The 19,183-nt window shown below is 55.7% G+C and overlaps 1 protein-coding gene across 1 annotated transcript in view; it reads left to right on the forward strand.

The window, feature by feature from the left end:
• Positions 1 to 2,391: 2,391 nt before the first annotated feature.
• TRABD2B (TraB domain containing 2B) overlaps positions 2,392 to 19,183 on the forward strand; it is a 185,876-nt gene continuing 169,084 nt past the window's right edge. Inside the window, exons 1-2 of the mRNA XM_040978621.1 lie at positions 2,392 to 2,493; positions 4,465 to 5,025. Coding sequence (XP_040834555.1) covers positions 2,392 to 2,493; positions 4,465 to 5,025 — 663 coding nt within the window. The remainder of the gene's footprint in view (positions 2,494 to 4,464; positions 5,026 to 19,183) is intronic.

Below are 19,183 nucleotides of genomic sequence, written 5' to 3' on the forward strand. Positions count from 1 at the left end.
TGGGATTTGGAGACAGAAAGAATCCCCCAGTGAAGCAGAGCTCAGCTCACACCCAGAGAGGACCACGCATGCCCCCCAGATACCTAGGAGGAGGTGGGGAGCAGCTTCCTGTCTAAGGCTCAGGACTTGCCTCTCTACACCAGGGGGGAGACAGACATGCCTGCAGTGCCGAGGCTCTCCTCCACATCTTGATTCTTTCTCCTTCTTCCCGTTCTGTAGAAACATCTTCCTGCAGATAGAATTTGCATGTCACACAATTCACCCACTCACAGTGCTTTATACTGCATCCACAGAGTTGAACAATCATCCACATTTTAGAATATGTTCATCACTCCTTCAGCTCTGCCACCCCCAGTGACTCATGATGCAACCTGCTCGTTTCTGCAGTCCTCCTTGCCTTCCTTCTGTCCCTCAAGTGGCCCAGACCCCGTGCCCTGGTGCCTTCCTGCCTCCCCTGTGCTCAGCGGGTCCTCCTTGCTCACCTCCCAGTGGGGCCGTGACCCATGCTCCGGTGCTGGGAGTCAGGGATGTAGGCTGGGTTTTGGCTCCCCTGCCCCACCACCACTAGACTCGAGCCTTTCCATCATCTCCATCCCCTGGGATACACAAGGGACCCGAGTCCTCTGCCCAGCCAGACGCAGCCCCAGCTTCTGGCACTCTTGCAGGCACCTGTGCTCTCTGAGCCTCCGCACCTGCACTTCCCGTGAGCACTCGTCTCTTTCTGCCCACACAGGGATCCCTGACTTGACTGTGAAGCCTGCCTCACAGGAGTCCGTCCTGTCTGTTGCCCTCTGCTCCTGCCGACCACTTTGGGTCACTGCAGCCTCTTTGGGTCCCTAGCTCTAACAGACTCCATCTCCAGGCTAGGGGCTCCTGACAATATCACCTAATCTGTCTACTGGCCTCTGCTGCCAGGTTAGGGAGATTCAGAAAATTCCCATGCTGGTGCCCGTGACTCAGTTTCCCTATTAGCCGGAGAAGGCCCAGAGACTTGCGACCAGCCCCTAGGCCCTCTCCAGGTCTCATCCTCCAATTAGGAACAAATGGAGGAGGCTGCTTTAAGCTAAGCTCAGTCTCTGTGGTCTAAGACACAGCACAGGAACCCCTTGCCCTGCAGTCTCGATCCTGCGTGGATTGAGGGAAACCGCCAGAGTGGGATGCGTACTGATTAGGATGCTGTGTTTCTCTGATGCAGCAGGTGTTTGCAAAGGTGGCTGAGAGCATGCCCACTGGGATGCGAGAAACTAAGTCACCGACTTCCCTGCGACCACTGCCTCTCCTGCTAACCTAGGAACATCTGCCCATTGCCACCTCATTCTTAGCGCCCATCGCCAGGCCGGGTAGACGCGCGGGGCGACGTTAGCCCGTGTCCCCCGCACGTGTCGCCGCCTTCCCGTGGACGCTGGACTGGGGGGGGGGGGGCCTCTGCCTGGGCGCCCTCTGGCGGCCGCGCGCGGAAGCGACGGCCCGGCGGCAGCGGGCGAGGGAAAGGGGGAGGGAGGCAAGCAGGAGGAGGAGGAGGAGGCGCGGGCAGGGGAGGAGAGGAAAAAGTTGCGCTGGGAAGTTTGGAAAGTTGGGAAGTGGCTGCTGCGGGCTTCGCCTCCCTCCGCGCGTGTGTGAGGGAGCGAGCCAGGGAGCGAGCGAGGAGCGAGCGAGCGCCTGCCATGCCCATCAGACCCCGCCTCGCCGCGCCCGGGCACGGAGCTCGCCCCGACTCCCTGCGGCCCCCGGCCCGGCCCGGCGCGGCCCCCCGCCCTCCGCGCCGGGTCTTCCCCTCCCCCCGCCCCGGCGGCCCCAGCCCCCCGCCCGGCCCGGCTCCTCGCCGCTCTCCCGCCCTCTTCTCTCCCTCCCTCCCGGCCGCGGAGCAGCATGGCGGAGCCCGGGCAGCGGCCGCGCGGCCGCCCGCCGCCCCTCTGAGCCGGGCTCGGGGGCAACCGGGCGCCCTGGACCCGACCCCCGCCCCGCCGAGCCCTCCGCCGCACTTGTCCCGCTGCGCGCCCCCTGGAGCGCCGCGCACCCCTGGGACCCTTGCGCGCCCCGGGTACCCTGCATAACCCCGGGACCTCGGTACTGCCTGGGGAAGCCGGCGTGCCCCTGGACCCCGACGTGGCTTGGGGACCCCTGCGTGCCCCAGAACTCCCGTGCACTCTCAGAGCCCCGGGGCTTGGCCAACGGGGCCGCCGCGCGCCTTGGTGAGGGGCCCCGCCCCAGAGAGACCCCCAGGTCGGGCAGGGACAGCCAGCCACGCCCCAAAGGGCTCCCAGCATCCCGCGGCTGGGGCCCCGCGCTCTAGAGGAAGCTCCGTGCCCAACTGGGGTGTTGGGGGGGCTCCCCGCCCTACTGAGGGGGCACCGCTCGGGAGGGTCCCCGCGCCCGGCCGGCCCCGGCAGGATGCACGCCGCCGTGGCGGGGCCGCTGCTCGCCGCGCTCCTCGCCACAGCCCGCGCCCGCCCGCAGCCCCCCGACGGAGGACAGTGCCGGCCGCCAGGATCGGTGAGCGAGCGCCTGCCCCGCCAGTCTCCCGCCCGCCCGCCCGGGCGCTCCAGCCCGTGGGGACGGGCGGTGTGGGTCCAGCCTTCCGCACGCACCTCTGGCCGGCGCTGGGGGCCCTTCACCCGCTCCTGCCTGTCCGCTCCACCTCCCTGGTTTGGGGACTCTGGCCCCATTGCCGGAGCCAGAGCTGAGACGGGGCGCTCCCTCGCTCGGGCTTGGTCGTGCGCAGACGGACGCTCTGGCTCCTGCTTGGGCTTGCTTTCGGGTGTCCCTTTTGGACTCTTCTTGCTGACTCTGCCCTGCTCTGCCCGCCGGCTCCTCGCTGCCCACTTCGAGCGCTGTATCTGTCCACTGCTCTTGCCCCGACTCCCACCCAGCCCTTCACCCTCCTTCATCTCTGCTCCGCGGGACTTCGCTCTGTCTCCCGGGCCTCGGTCTTTCCACCCTGACCTGGGCAAACGTTGACTCCGGTGCGGCTTCCCTTTGCCCTCTCTCCCACTGCAGCCCGGACGTAGCACCAACTGCCCAGGTGTCTGTCTTTTGCGAAAAGGAGGCAGGGTCGAGAGGCTGTGGGAAGGAAACCTGGACGGCTGACCAGCTGTTTTTGGGGGCCACCTGGGCGTATCCTCATGTTCCTCCCCAAACTAGGAACCGGTTACCTCCTTCCCTCGTGTCCGTGTCCTTCCCTCCCTGTGTGAGTGAGTGTGCTGACAGGACCCCTGAGCCCATGGCCGTGCACACAGGGGCCTGACCTCTGCCCCGTACCAGGGAGGTGGTTGACCTTGGGTAAGGTGCAACCTGCCCCTGCAGTAGCATGGTGGGGGGAGGGGGCGGTGGGCAGCTCTGGCAGGGTCCAGGAAGCTGGGATTCCTGGGTGTTTAGTATTCAGTAAAGTCAAGTCAGGTCCCCCTACACGTATCCACTCTGACCCACACTTTTCAGAGAAGCCAGAATTAGACAGAAGAACTAAATTAGTTGAGCAGAATCTTCCCAGGAGCCAGTGGACATTCTAGGGATTTTTCTGGATGGAAAGTGGTAGAGAGAGAGGAATTGCCAGTGAGAAATGACAGTGCCTCTTTCTTGCATCTTCCCTGTGGGTCTTAGTCGGGATCTGGAGAAATGACTTGGGAGCCCTTCCTGTAACCCTGTGTGTACGCACACACACACACACACACAATGGTCAGCAACAGGAAGTGACAGGGAATTGGGGTTGCAGCCCAGGTGTCCCTTCTGGGAGCAGCTCAGAAAGCATGCAGAATGTATACCCTGCGTGGGCCTTGGACCCCGGAACCCTCTCCTCCCAGCCTGGAGGCTGAGACCTGACCCTGCAGGGTCCGAAAGTGCTTCTCCTTGCTGGCTCTCAGTTGCTGGAGCAAGGCAGCCAACACTCAGACTGCGCTTCGAAACGAGCTCTGTCCACCCTGAGGAACAGCAAGTGGCTGTTTAAGTAGGTGTGCTACTTCCAGTAGGTGCTCTGCCTTCAGAGGGCTCTTAGCGTGTATTTTCTAATGTTGGAGTTAAAAGTTATATGACTTCCTCTGTCCTTGCCAGAGCACGACGCGCAGCCCGCCTCTTCCCTCCTGCCCAGGAAACACCCTGGTGTAGGTTTGGCTTGGCCAAGCATGTATCTTCTCTGGTGGTGTGGCAGTCCTTGGCACTGTGCAAGGGCTGAACCCAGCCAGGCAGGCCTTTCTCGGCCTGCTTCCGTTGTGCCTGGCACTGCCCAGAAGGTCTGGCGTCTCCCCGACATGGACCCCCAGGTGGCTGCTGTCACCCCAGGCTCTCAGGGAGGAAGGAGACGGAATGATGCTTGTGTGATGGGACAGTCTAGACACAGCAAGGCCAAGATTTAACCCTGAATCAGTGTCGTTGTCCACCCTGCGTCCCCCCTGCCATCGCCACTGTGCCGCAGCCCTGGCTCCGTGCCCCAGCCCTCAGTCTCACGGCTGTGCTTCTCCTCTTGTCTCGCAGCAGAGGGACCTGAACTCCTTCCTGTGGACAATCCGGCGGGACCCCCCGGCCTACCTGTTTGGTACCATCCATGTCCCCTACACCAGGGTCTGGGATTTCATTCCCGACAACTCCAAGGCTGCCTTCCAGGCCAGTGCCCACGTCTACTTCGAGCTGGACCTGACTGACCCTTATACCATCTCAGCACTGGCCAGCTGCCAGCTGCTGCCGCACGGGGAAAACCTGCAGGACGTGCTGCCACGTGAGCTCTACTGGCGCCTGAAGCGCCACCTGGACTACGTGAAGCTCATGATGCCCTCCTGGATGACACCTGCGCAGCGGGGCAAGGGCCTCTACGCTGACTACCTGTTCAACGCCATCGCGGGCAACTGGGAGCGCAAGAGGCCGGTGTGGGTGATGCTTATGGTGAACTCGCTCACGGAGACGGACGTGCGCTCCCGTGGGGTGCCTGTGCTCGACCTCTACCTGGCGCAGCAGGCGGAGAAGATGAAGAAGAGCACCGGTGCAGTGGAGAGGGTGGAGGAGCAGTGCCATCCGCTCAACGGGCTCAACTTCTCCCAGGTAGGCAGGCGTGAGCTGCCTGGGCCCAGTGCAGGTAGCCCCTGACTGCTGATAGTCCCTGGGGCTGTGGGGGCAGCGTTCTAGCTCCTGCGGTGCTGTGAGGGTGTGCTTGGAGTTGGAGTTGGAGCAGTTTGCGTGGTACACACCTATCTGTTGGGAATGTGCTCTGTGCACCTGCTGTGCTAACCTAGGCAGAATCTCCCTGGGAGCATCTGAGCGATCGCAAGCACAAAGAGAGAGATGCTGGTCGGCGTCAAGCTTTTGCAAGGCCTGGTGTCTTCGGGGCAGGAGTTGGTCCTAAGGCTGTTGTTGCTTGGGTGCCATCGGCGGCCTATGTGTCTGTGGGTGAGAAGTGTGAGGAAGGTGTGGACTTGCTGGCGCCCAGCTGCTGTAGGTGGTTGAGAGCACGGCTACAAGCCAGCAGGTGCAGTTTGGGGATTCACGGATTTGGAGATGTGAGTTTGCTTAAGGTTCTGGATTCTGAGTTCTGAACCCCAAGAGTAAGGACCAAGGAAAGGGCGGATCTTAAAAGGGTTAAAGTCTTTGCATGCTGCAGACCAGAGCCAACCGAATGTCCCTGTGGACGGAGGTCACTCACAGCTCACCAGCCCCCAGATTCAGCTCAGAGGCTCTGAGAAAAGTGTATTCACCCCTGTACCTTGAGAACAGGCCTGTTGGTCCCCGCTGCTCCCTCACACAGAGGCTCCCAAACCCGTGCTGGTGCCAGCACTGCCCATGGAGGAGGCAGCCCCGTGGGCTGGCCCAGCTCACGGCTGCCCCCCTGGAGTGAGAGCTGCCCACTGCTCCCGAAATGTTGCAAGCTGTTCACCAGGGAAACAGCGGCAGAAAGCGATCCCCCTTCTGAGGTCTGTGGCCTTTGTTTTTCTAGGGGAAATGCAATATGGTCCCCGGGGAGGTAAGAAGGCAGATTGATTTGCGGGCCAAATGAAAGGCGTGCTTGTCGGTTCTCCTGCTGGCGCTCCCATAATTGTAGAGTCCTTACCCAGAGGGCCCTGGTGGCGGGGATATTGGGGCAGTTAGTCACGCCCCGCAGGGTTCTGACTGCGCCCGACTCCTTCTCCACGGGGGAGAATCCTGTGCATTCTCTGGCCCAGTGCGGATTCCTCTGAACACAGCGGCGCCTCCCTCTGAAGTGACTTCTCTCTTGCCAGCCTCAAGCTCTGATATCATCTGTGTCAACCTCCCCCGCGTGCCCCCGCCCTGGTCCATGCTCACCGCCCATCTCATTTCAGAGGCAGGTGTGTGAGCAGCCCTGCTCCAGAGCCCTGCTGTCTGGGCTTCAAGACCTTGTTTAGTTGGGGGAGCTGGGGGAGACGCACCATCACTCTGAGGACTTCCCCAAGGCCAAAAGGCAGCTGGGGGACCTGTGTGCTTTAGCAGCAGCCCCTGGCTCTCATCGGCCTCTCTCAGGACAAGTCTCTTTCCCTGGGATCTGGAGACTTGGCTGGTGGACCCAGTGGCAGCTCTGGGGACTAGAGAGCATTTGTGGGGAAGTGAGGGAATCTGCGTTTCAGGACAAGTTTCCATGAGCTGCTGTTGTTGTTGCTTGGGTGGCCAGAGGCCCTCCAGCGGATCAGACAGATGCTCATCTTGGTGTGAGAAATGCGCCCACCTCCTCAGCAGCTCGGACCCACTTCCCAGGCTGCCCCTGAGTCCGGCTTTTGGAAAGGCCCGTGGAGGGCTAGCCTGGAGCAAAAGCGAGCAGGAATCTTGTGGGTTCCCTTAATCTGCACACGCTTCACCACCTGCCAGAGCATCCAGCGGCATCAATTTGTCCTGTTATCATTGTGGAGGGAGGTGATGAAATCTCTTCTCTCTTGCTCTGGGCAGCCTTGAATGACCCGGGAGGGCTGGAATTCTGGAGGCCTGGGAGATGGGGTGTTCAGGATCTCCCAATCCACAGTCAGAAATGCAACAGCCTCCCCCTCAGTAAGATTGCATGTGTGCGTGCACGGCTTGATATGAACATCTGTGACGCATTATTGTACCAAAATATCTGTTAAGTGCATCAGATTTTTATTTTTTCTTCCCTTGTAGCATTACTGTTATTGCAAAATATTTGTGGGGAAATGGCACCGTGAGAGAGGAAGGTGAGCAAAAGAAGGCTAAAGGGAATGCCTTTTGGTGTTAATTTTGGTGTTTTCAAAATTTATAGACATTTTGCCTCCTTGAATGGAAATTCTGCAGTTTTTTTTTTCTTTTTTGCTTGCTAAGTGACGAAAGAAAACTGAAGTCTGAGGACTCTGTGGGTTGGAAAAGTCGTGGAAAAAAGCTGGCCTTACCCTTTGTGTGTCTGGGAAGATCAGGTTTACTGATAGGTTTGGGTCTTTGGTTTCAGAGGAAAGCAGAGATGCAAGCCAAAAGCGGTGGACCTGAAGGTGCACGACTCTGCTATGTGACCTTGGACAAGTCCGTTCTTTTACCAGCATCCTGTTTTCTCTGTGAAATGAGACTCTGCGATGAGGTCATCTTTCCAGCCCCTTCCAGCCCTGACATTCCATAGGATGATTCTAATCAGTTCCACGTGCCCGGCTCCCTCCAGGAGGCTCCGCGTGCTTTTCCTTTTCGGTGAATTCTCACAGTAACCCCTCTGGCTTTCTAGGCTGGGCACCCAGAAAGGCTGCACGACTTAGCCAAGGTCACGTGGCTCCGAAGGCGGGAGCCCCTCGCCTGACTGGAAGGAAAGCTGCACGTGTTCTTGCTGTAGCTCTGCACCACCTCTCATCTGTCTAGACAGTTGCTGTCCGCCTGGTCGTTCTTCCTGTACTCCTTTCTTGCATTTCTGTGTCCCATTTAGGACTTGCGAATTTACATGTTGCTTCTTAGAGATGTGATATTTGCAGAGAACCACTGCCAAAGGGAATGGGAGGTCCATCCTGGCAGTTTTCCTGACGTGTTGTAGACACCACAGCTCCATTGACCAGAGGTGGGAGAATGGCAGGAGAATTTCAGTTCTGGCCCCAGCACCAAAACCACAGACTCGCATACAAGCTTGGGCAAGACTCAGTGTTCACATCTGTCCAGTGGGGCAGTAGTCAGCCACCTGTCCAAGCTGAGCTGGATGTTTGAGACTGTGAGAGGATAATACCAGAAGCAGGTGGTTGGGGTGGTGGGATGTGAAAGGATACCTGGATGTTGTCTCTGGGCTAGCTGCAGGGCAGACGGAGTGGAGGGCTGTAGGAAAAGTAGCCGCCCTGAGGCTGCCTGAGCCCAGAGACTAGATCTTGGGGCCCTCCTGGCACCGGCAGATCTCCATCAGCTCCACCTGCTGCCCCCTGATACTGGTCCCAGCTGCCTCTACTTCTCTCTCTAGGCTCCTTGAATCCTCTGCCTTTTGCCCCTGTGTGGCCAGGGCCATGGTAGGGAAGAGTTGCAAGTCCTATGGATATCCAGGGTCTGATCAGACCACAAGGAACCTGTCATTCTGTGTTGGCCGTGCTTGACAGACCAGCTGCGTGGACACATCAAGGGTGTGGAGCTGAACACTGGACTGCCTGCTAGAAGTGTCTAATGGCCGGTAAACTCTGAAAGCCCCTCCCTAGGGACAGGAAGCCGTATAACCTTTCCTGGTGCTGCTCTAGAGCTTGGGAGTAGCTGCTCTGTCGTGATCCCAGGGGTGCTAAGAGGCTGACCATCCTACCCATTTTAGAGACCATTCCCTGAGACTTCAGCCACTGTGTTGGGATGACACAGATAGACCAAGTAGACTCAGGATGCAAACTCAAGAGTGTTCCTTGCTAAAGCCCAAGGATGTCTGAGATGTACCTTGGCTTTTGCTATTACCAGCCAGATGGCATTATTGGGTGAAGTGTGTCCAAAGGGAGCCTTTCTTGGCATTAAGATGTAAGACACAGATATGAAAAGAGCCATCATGGGAAAGTGTTGATATTGGTGTTCTTCCTGGCTTCCAAATCAGATCTGAAGGTAATTCTAAAACAGGAGAGACTGCAATGGGTTCTGGAAACAGCTCCCTGCTGTGATGGTGGGCCCCTCCCCACAGAGTCAGACTGCACAGCTGAGTCAAGAAGAGTCTGCTTGGCTTACCGAAGGATCTCTTGTATCCACACCCCGAGGGCCCTGCGGGTGTGAGAACGGCCTGAATGGGTGGATGAATGCAGGAATGGCTGAGTGGTCAGAAACCATGGAATGTCCCGTTTCCCTCTGGAGCACTAGTCAGTGAATGTGTGAGTGCATGGAACCACAGAGGGAGCCCCCTTGTTGAACACAAACTGCTCTGAGGGTGCGCAGTGTCGGAATCATCCTGGGGGATGTCTGAGTCCATTCCCAACTATCCCCTGGCACCTCACAGTAGGTGACTTGTAAGCAACAGATGTGTGCTGCTCACAGTCCTGAAGACTGGGGAGTTCAGGGTCAGGGCGTCAGCGGTATGAAGACCGGTGAAGGCCTGTTGCTTCTGTGTGACCACATGTGGCAGGCAAGGAACAAGGCCAACAAACTCCCTCCCAACCCTCCTGTGAGGGCGCCACCAAGTCACCTCCCAGGAGCCCTGTGTTCCTGCAACAGCTTGGGTAGGTCAATTTCAAAGCAAGTGTCATCCTCACCCCTTCACTACCTTGCCTGTGACTTTGGCCCAGCCTTACCCCTCCTGGGCCAGTGTTGTTGGGCTGGGCGATGGCCAGTGTCAGGCAGGTCCTAGCATCTGTGATGCTCCTCTTTGGTCCCCACATCTTGGGTGGAGCTTGAGCTATTCATGGCTGTGAGGGCTCACCTCGTCCGGAAGCCTGTTGGCGCCCATGGAAGATCGTGCTGCAGTGCCAGGCTGCACAGTATCAGCCTGGGATGATGCTGTCTCCTGGACACCTGCCTAGCTGGGATCCTCCCCTTCCTGATGAGCCCTCTCCTGCACTTTCTTTCTTGCTGCTTCCACCAAAACACCTTCTTGAGCCATTCCCTGCGCAGGGCCTGCAGGATTCACTACCTGAGCATGTACAACTGTGGCCTCTGTACCCCTGGCAGGGTGGTATAGTGGTGGGTGCTGGGCACAGAGCTTCTGCATCCTGGTTCTCCACCCTCTCTCCTTTCCGGTCCACCTGCACCTTCCTGTGCTCTCAGCATCATGCTCTGATTTCCTGTCCTCCAAAATCCTTGCTGGCTGCCCTTGTACCCACAGCATCAGCCCCTAGCCTGTTGCCTCCTGCCAGATCTGTATGCCCCTGCTTAGAGGACAGGGAGCCAGCAGTCCGCCCTGGAGGGCCTCAGACCGTGCCAGGGCTGCTTCCACCTGGAAGTTACTCATGGTGAGGATACTTTCCTGCCCCTCCTTTACCTTGTGCTTCTCCCATTCCCTCCCCCCACCCCTGCCAGTGCCCCAGAACCTTTGGCTGTGGAAGTCCCTCAGGTGACACCTTCTAGGGCCAGAATAACATTTGCAAGGAGACCCGGCTTCCCGGCAGGCTCCGTTCACTGCCTTCTGTCACCTGCTCAGTGCACACATGAACACAGAGCATGCTTTCTCAGTGCAGGAGGCAGACACACAGAAACAGACATACAGGTGACCCAAGACCTTGGTCCGACAAAGGGTCCCTAAAGGTGGAAGTGACCAAGAAGCCATGTCCTCTTCCAGTCTCCCATGGAAAGACTTGGGGCTCAGGGACACTCCCTCCAGGACCCACCTCTGGTCTAGAGAAGAGGTTGAGCCTTAGGTCCAGAGACATTTCTAATGCCAAGAATTTCACGTCGTAAACCCTAGCTCCTGAGCTTTGAAGAATTTTCAACTCCTAGGCAGGGAGTAGTGCACTGCCCTTTCTCAGGAATCCAGTCCACTCTCTTGGCCTGGCCAAGGGCAGCAAGCCTGACTGGATGGAGATAAGAATGGGAGCGTGCCTTTGTGATTTCCCATGTGGACATTTCTCCAAGCCAAGAGGAGGTTGTTGGTAACGTAGGCTTTCCAGGGGAAGAAACGCAAGATGACCGTGGCTCTGCTGCCCTCCCCGCCCCGCCACTGAGGCTCGTTCCCCTTCCACATGGTATCCACTCTGTTGCCTGTTATCTTCCCCACCTAATCCATAGGCAGTCGATGGCCTAGCCCTGAGCTTGTCTCAGTGGCTGCCAAGCTGTCTCGCTGAGCCACTCACGCCACTTGCTCCTCCAGGATCCGCAGAATTTTGAACCTGTGCAGTGTATCTGGAACACCACGCTGTTGCCCCAAGCTTGGAAATGCCACTGGTGGTGCTGGGCCTTTCCCTCTCCAGGAATTTCCTCCTTTCCTACTTCTGAATTCTGGAGTCCTTAGGGAATTGTCTCAAAAGCCTTACCTTCCTCCAGGAAGTCTTCTTAGAATGCTCCCAGGTCTGATCTGCTCGAGAAGACATGGTTCGGCTTTGCCACACAATTTTCCCCTCTGTGGAATTCTTTATGGCATTTTATGGCATTCTTTCAGCACTTAGATGTTTTGCTTTATAATCATTACTTAGGCAGCTTTTCGTTCTTGGTTCTAACCCAGCTTCGGAATGTACTCACAATTGATTACAAAATTAGCCTGAGTGTGCTGAAGCCCTGAAGTTGGGGTTTGTGGTGTAGCCTGTGGTTGGGGTGCTGGCAGCTCTGGATGCTCAAAGGGAACATGTCGGAGCCTCAGACTTTCCACCCAAGGTTGCCATGGGCCCATTGGCCAGGGCTTCGTAACACTCAGAGACCTGTTGGATGTGTCCCTCTCTGTCCCTGGGCTCCTGCCACCCACTGTGTATTTTCATTGTGAACTGTTTGAGCCTTCACTTGCTCTCTGGGCCTCCTGTCTAGTGGTGCTGGGCTGCAGGATTCCCCTCCTTCCTCTCCCAGCCACTCCCTGGTAGCGCCTCTGAGCATCGGCTCATGCTGTTCCTTGTGCCTGAGAGCCCTGTTGGTTCTTCACTGTTGGGCTGTCTCATTGCTCAGAACTGGTAATGGCCTTAGAGAGCCTCTTCCCACAAAGGCCACTTGATGTCCACAGTCACAGATTGCATTGTTCCCCATGGGTTGCCGCTGCCAGATCATCACTTCCTGCTGGGAGTGCAGGAACAGCCATGGCTGTTAGCACTGCGTTTGGAAAGGACTGAGGGGGACCACCGGGAGACAGCATACACCTGTGTCCCTGGTGTGAACTGGCCACCGTCCATGCAAAACCTTGTTTCCTGCAGAAGCAGTGCAGGTTGTGACCAAAGAGGGTCCTACAAGGAGCGGGCACTTCAGAGTGAGCCGTGAGGGAACAGCCACTGGGATCCCTGCCAGCCCCGTCCCGGGAAGTAGGGGCACAAAGATAAAAGGCCCCAGGCAGCTTTTTTGCCCTCCACTATCCTCTGTTTAAAGGATTTACCTCCTTCCGTCTTTAGATGATTTCAAGTTTCCTGGCCAGTTTTATCTCCAAGGGGCTTAATGCGCCTCCAAGGCTGCTGATAATTTAAGCCCTGGGTCCCATTTGAGAGTCCCATTTTAAAAAGCAAGATACTGAGGGAGAAAGCCTTTTGACACATCTCTGCTGCTCATCTGTGCAGCCTCGTTCACAGGGTCTCCCTTTCCGGAGCTGCTTGGCCTTGAGTCTGAGCAGACAGCAAAGTGTATTTGGCAACAGTCATTCCAAACATTTGCATTCTCATTGATAATTTCCAAAGGCCCATGGCTCGTGGCTTGGGCCAGCAGGTTGCCTCCTTGAAGGCACCTTGAAGGCTGACCTGTTTTCTGGCCCCTCTTGTTCTTGCCAGAGTGATCACTGAGTTCAGAAAGGGCTTGGTTTGTTCTGGCCACTCAGAGTGCCAGGGGATGTGACTCTCAGTGGCCCTGCATACAGGTGACCATGGCATCCACTCAATTCTGGGCGTTGTTAAGCTCCAGGCCTCCTGTTTCTGTGTTCCACACTTCAGAACTTTTGCTGCACACTCAGTCACGCTGTGGTCATACAGAGACATCCATTGGTCACCTAGCACCATGCACTTGGTCACACTGGATCATCCATTGCTCAGATGGATCACTTATTGATCAGTGTCACTCATTGGTCACATGGGAACACTACACCCGGAATCACCTAGATGCTCTCAAGGCCTTGCACTTGGGAAAGGAGCTACCCCTCCGAGGATCCTGTCCCTCATCCATCAGTTTCAGGGTGCTGCGGGGGGGACAACTTCCCAGATCCTGCATGGGGCAGCTGGAGAGGTTTGCTCATAGGAAGCCACACAGCGGTCCAGGGGCCACAGGAGAGCAGCCATGGTCAGATGTTTCAATGGAGGGAGGGAGCCTGAGCCCTGGGCAACATTTCTGTCGCAGCTGCTGTGGGTTCTGGTAACATTAGCTCATGTAAGGGGCTGCAGCATTGCCCCTATTCAGAGTGAGGCTGCTCCCGAGCAGGTGGAAGCACTGGCTTGGGTCCATTCTCCCACTCTGGGGTAGGGATTCCCTTAGGAGCCACGCCTGCACAACCTGACCAGGACGTTGAGGGTAGAAACTCTGAGTTTCTGTTCTGATTGTCGCATCGTTTGGTTCCAGGATGGGTCTGCCTTGAGTCCCCCTATCCTGCCTATCCCCCGTAACACCCAGGGTAACGGTCCTGGGAAGCTGTGACCACGGCTGCCCTTCTCATCCCTGTGCTCTGGTCACTCATGGCAGGGCTGTGGCATTCAGTGATGGTTCCTTCTCGAAGGGCCTCTGTAAAGCTTTTGCTGGGTCCCCGAGTGGGTGGGAGCTTCCACTGTTGAGATCACAGCGGTCTTCCCTGGCCTCCCTGTAGCCTCCTTCCTTGTGCTTCTGTGTTTTTCCAGGGCATGGATCAGAGCTTCTGTTTGCTGGTCATTCCCTGATCCTAACACAATATCAATGAAAGCTGCTAAAACCAATAAATTCAAACCATGTGTGGGGCACCGGGGAGGAGCCTGGACGGGCGAGGGCCGCCGCGTGAGGTGGCGTCAGCTCTGACGGTGCCCAAGCTGACTTGGATACGAGCAAAGTCAATCTCCAAAGCCATAAACAGCCCTGGGTCTCTCATCAGCGCCAGAATTCAAAGGCGTTTAATAGGAACACACACTCTCTGTCTCATGTAAACAAAGCCAGAGGCTCTGGGTGTGCTGACCTCAATTCTGCATTTTCGTCTCTGGGAAAGCCAGCCAGCCATTCTTGGGGGACGACCGCAGGCCGGCTGCCTGTTGGGTTGCCTTGTATCTGGGTTTGGCAGTGCACATAGCACTTTTGTTTTGTGAAGAAGCTGCCTCTCCATCCCTCCTCAGCCTTACTGCAATCCTGGATGGTTATCCTAGGGTAAGCAAGCCTCTGCAACAAAACACCATAAGCCAAGTGGCTTATAAACTACAGAAACCAACTTTTTACAGTTCAGCATCCTGGGAAGCCAAGACGAGGCCCTGATCGACTCCATGTTGATGAGCACCTGCCTCTGTTCCCGGGCTGGCCCCTGTTCACTGTAACCTCTGGTCTTGTCTGTCCCTTACCAGGACACCAATCTCATTCATTAGGGCTCTTGTGTCCTGAACCGAGGCCCATCTCCTGGCAGTATCGAGGATTAGGTTTTGACATAGGGGTTTTGGGAGATACAGCAGTAGCATAGGGGGAAGGGGTAGCTATGCCTACCAGCATGAAAGCCAGAGGTGGGAGTGGCTGCTGTGATGACATCTGATGTCAGAGCTGGGCCAGGACGTCTCCTTTCCCATGTTTCCTTCTTCCAGGTCTGATATACCTAGAGAGCAGCCCCAGAGGCATTCTCATTAACTCCTTTCTCATCTCCTGGGGTCTTTCCTGCCTCTGGGTCTCTGATTCTTCTGCTTTGCTCTCCAGGTCATTCTTATTTAGGGGGAAGGAGCTAGACTATTGAAGTTCTGGTTTCTCTGGTGACCATGCATGTTGCCCCATGCTTCTCTCTGCACTGCTTAGTTTTCACGGGTGTAGAATGGGGATAGGCAGCCCTGCCTCATGGGGCTAGTGGTCAGCATGTGTGCGGTTCACGCATGGGAATGTGTGAGCAGGCAACATACCTAGCCTGCTCCTTGGCCTGGGTTCACTCACCATTTCTCCTTCAGTCCTGGGCTCAAGGGGTCTCCACTCCTGCCTGCATGCACACACATGCATGCATGAGAATATGTACAGCTGCAGAAACTGGAATCCCAGGGGAGCACTATGTCCCCCAGGGTGTCCTGGTTTTGATAGTGTGCTGTCATTATGTAAGATGTTATCACAGGGGTTGGGGGAAGCAGGAAAGGACTGAGTGAAGAATATGTGATATTTCTTATAACTGCACGTAGGTGAATCTACAGTGGTCTCCAGATGAGACGTGTCGTAAAAACCGCAGACACCCACTCAGTTGTACATTGTGCTGCGTCTGCTGCATGCCTTGTGCTGCTCCAGGTCCTAGGCATGAATTGCAATGACAAAAGACAGACATTCCTGGGGCAGTGTTTGGCAGAGTGGGGGATGCTTGCCTGCAGCTCGTATCAGTGCCTGGATTTGAGTTCTGGACTCAGCTTCCTGCGAGAGCACTTCCGGCATACAGCAGGCCATGGCCCAATACGTGGGTCCCTGACATCCATGGATGAGATCATGGTTGCATTCTGAGCTCCTGTCAGTTCTTGGCAACAGCTCTGGTTGTTGTGGGCACTTGGGGCTGTGCACCGGTAGATGGGAAGTCTCTCTTTTTATCTCTCTGCATTTGAAATAAACAAAATAAAAATTTCAGAAAGAAAAAATGTCCTGTCCTCTCCCCCGAAAAAATGTTCTCCTTCCCCCCAAATGAGATGTTCTGAAGTGGTCCTCCTGCCCACCTTGTTTAAAATCACAAGCCCTGGGCTTGGCACGATGGCCCAATAGCTAAATCCTCACCTTGTGTATGCCAGGATCCCATATGGGTGCAGGATCCCATCTACCTCCCTGTTTGTGCCCTGGGAATGCAGCAGAGGATAGCCCAAAGCCTTGGGACCCTGCACCTGCACAGGAGACCTGGAAGAAGTGCCAGGCTCCTGGCTTTGGATTTACTCAGCTCCAGCTATTGTGGTCATTTAACGGGTGAACCAGCAAACAGAAAATCTTTGTCTCTCTTTCTCTCTTTAAATCCGTTTTTACAATAAAAATAAGTAAACCTTCAAAAAACAGTCGCCAGTCCTCCCTCCTCCCTTTGACTTTCCCAGCACCTGCCACCATGGACATTCTGTATAATTCACTAACTTGGTGCCTGCATCACCAGGAGCAGGGATGTTTGTGTGAGTTCTCAACACCTGTGACTTGCAGATCTGTTTGTGGCATCACCAGGAGGTGACAGACGGAGCAACAGGTTCACAAATGATTCTCAAGGAGTTGGGGAAGGGCAAATGGGGGAGGAAAACAAAACAGAGGCAGGGGCTGGGAGAGAGTGGGAGGGTTTTTGACTGAGTTTCTCTGCAACCTTGCTCCTCCCCCGTGTCTAACGGATGAAGTCCCAACCTCGGGTTCCTTGAGTGTAAGTGACACTTTCCCTCCCTTTTTCATTCACTCCCCACGTGCTTCCTGGAGCTGTGACTCTGCGGGACCTAGAGAGCAGGCAGAGACAGGGTCACAGGAGGCTTCCCACTGGGAGGACAGGAGGGCTCAGAGCCCAGGGGTCTGTGTGAAATCAGAGTGCATGGGAGGGGCTCGGAGGAGGAGCTAAGGTGCCTAAGGAAGGCTTCCCAGAGGAGGTGTTTATTCAAGTCTTTAAAAGTCATGGCTTTAATAGGTGGCCCTGTCTCTCTAATCAGACCACTTCCTATCCGTGGTGCCAGACACCTGGGTGTCATTTGCACTTCCTCCTGCCTCTCCCAAATCTTGTGCTCCATTCAGAATCCAGCTGGCCCTGCCTGCGGGAAGGCTTCCCTGCCTGCCTCAACTCCCACCACTGGGCTTCTCTGGACATCTCTGCTGTGGGTGCATTTTGTGTTGGAACAGTTCATGTTGGCTGTTTGTGGACAGACCCCAGGCTCGGCGCACAGGACATTCTTGACACTGCTTGTGGCTGGTGGGTCCTGAGAGTAGCGAACAGCCGTGATCCAGCCACGGTGTGATTTGGTAGAAGTTGTTGTCACTGGTGCTGCAGTAGGCGAGGGCTGGCCTCTGGCCTTGTGGTGTTTCAGGTGTGCCACCAACAGAGTGATGAGGCCATGTATGTAACCATCAGTGCTTAGCAGATTGTTCCCAGCATCTTTGTCCTTCTGGAGTCTGGATTCAGGGAACCCTAGAATGATGTGGCACTATCTGCGTAGCATTTATTGGTGATATCCATCCACCTCACGTGTTGTGTTTAAAATAAAGCCCGTTTAGGATGGGATTTTCACAAATATTTTAAGCTAATTTTATGAGCAGGGTAGGATGGATGAAGAGCAGCAAGACAAGAAGAGGAGGTTAGATAGCTCCCACCTGCTGGTTCATTCCCCAGATGCCCACAACAGCCGAGGCTAGGCCAAGCAGACGTTAGGGACCAGGTGTGCCCTTTGGCCTCCCACAGATATAACATGGACTCAAGCACTCCAGCCATCCCCTGCTGCCTTGCTGACTGTACACTAGCAGGAAGCTGGAGGCAGAAGCAGAGTGGGAACTCCAATCGACATACTGTACTGTGGGATGTGGGGATGCCCAGGTGGCATCCCATCTGCTGGACTATGCTCTTGGCTGGTGAGTTTTAGAATTATTGAGACACACTCCTCCCTAGTGTTAACATCTTATGTTAATATGATATACTTGCCACCATTATGGAGCCCACATTGATACATGAACTCAAGTCCATGCTTTATTCAGGTTTCCTTGTTGTTTTCCTAATACTCTTTCTGTTACATCTGCAAGGATTCTGGTCACGTCTAATGGCCACCTCTCTAAGCCTCCTCCTGGCTACAGCAGTTTCTCAGACCTCGTTTGAACATGTGAGATGGCCTTGATGGTTTTGAGGAGTACTAGTACGATCCTTCTTCCTTCATTGGAATTAACTGGGTGTTTTTAATATCATCAGACCATAATTACTATTATTTTAGGGATGGAGACCCCAGAGGTCAAATGCTGTTCCCGTCACATGCTGTTGTGTCCATGCTGTTGGTCAACACGGCTATTGGTGTTGACATTAACTTTGCTCCTGGCTCAGGCAGTGTTTGTCAGGCTCTCCACTGGGAAGTTACGCTTTTCCTTCCCTGGCTTTGCACAATGTCCACTTGGGAAACAAGTAACTGCGGGTGGCCCACCTACACATTGGGCAGCTGCGCTGTGAACACTGACCATATGCCAGGTGTCGAAGTAAAGTAGTGAACAGAACAAGAAAAAATTGTTTCCTGCATGGAATTTTCATTCTCATGTGGGCTTAACAATGCAGGATGAATGTTTGAGGGTGTGAAGATGGGGTATACAGAGAAATGGAAGCAGAGAACGGAGAGCAGTTGGGGAACCAGGGGAAACATTAGAGGGGAGCAGCTGCTTTATTTCCTTATGCTTCTGGAAGCCGTTTGGCCTTCAAAGGGGCGAGGAGGAGCTGGCCATGCTCACCTTGGGGAAGGCACCAAGTAGGCAGGAAGAACCACCAGTACCAAGGCCCTGAGGCCCATTCATGTAAGAGGAAGAATGTGCCTGGAGCCGTGTGTGCACAGGCCCCTGTGGGGATGGAGCATGAGGGAGGTACCAGTGTACCACTGGGTCTGCAGGTAGGTGCTGGGTCTCATTTCCTCTGGCTGTTGGCTTTGAAGAAGAGGGAGCACTAAAGTCCTTGTGTTACATGTGAACCGTTGCTTGGGTCCTGGGGGCCAGATTGGAGGAAGCTGAGAAACCCTTGTGCAAAGGTTGGAACAGTCCAGGAAGGGGCTGGTGGTGCTCAAGTCCAGGGGGCAGATGAGGTAAGCTTGTTCCTATTTTGGGAGTGGGGCGGACATGGCATCTGATGGGTTGCACGTAAAGAAACCGGGAAACTAGAGTGATGCTTGCATGTTTTGGCCCACTGTGGCGCCGTTGACTGAAACTAGAGGAGGCTGAGGGAGGGGCAAATGCAGAAGGGGAAAACACCAATCCCGCATACCTGGCAGACAAGCTTCCCCAGAACCCTGTTTGTGGGCAGCACCCCTGGGAGCACCTGTGAGTTACAACCCACAGCTGGAGGGATCCGGAAAGCGCTCTGTTGCTGACTCAAATGCTGTCTTTCTGGAGCACGAGATGAAGACAGGACTTT

The sequence above is a fragment of the Ochotona curzoniae genome, unplaced genomic scaffold (genome assembly GCF_017591425.1).
Source record: "Ochotona curzoniae isolate NIBS_2020 unplaced genomic scaffold, NIBS_Ocur_1.0 contig_291, whole genome shotgun sequence".
Taxonomy (NCBI): Eukaryota; Metazoa; Chordata; class Mammalia; order Lagomorpha; family Ochotonidae; genus Ochotona; species Ochotona curzoniae.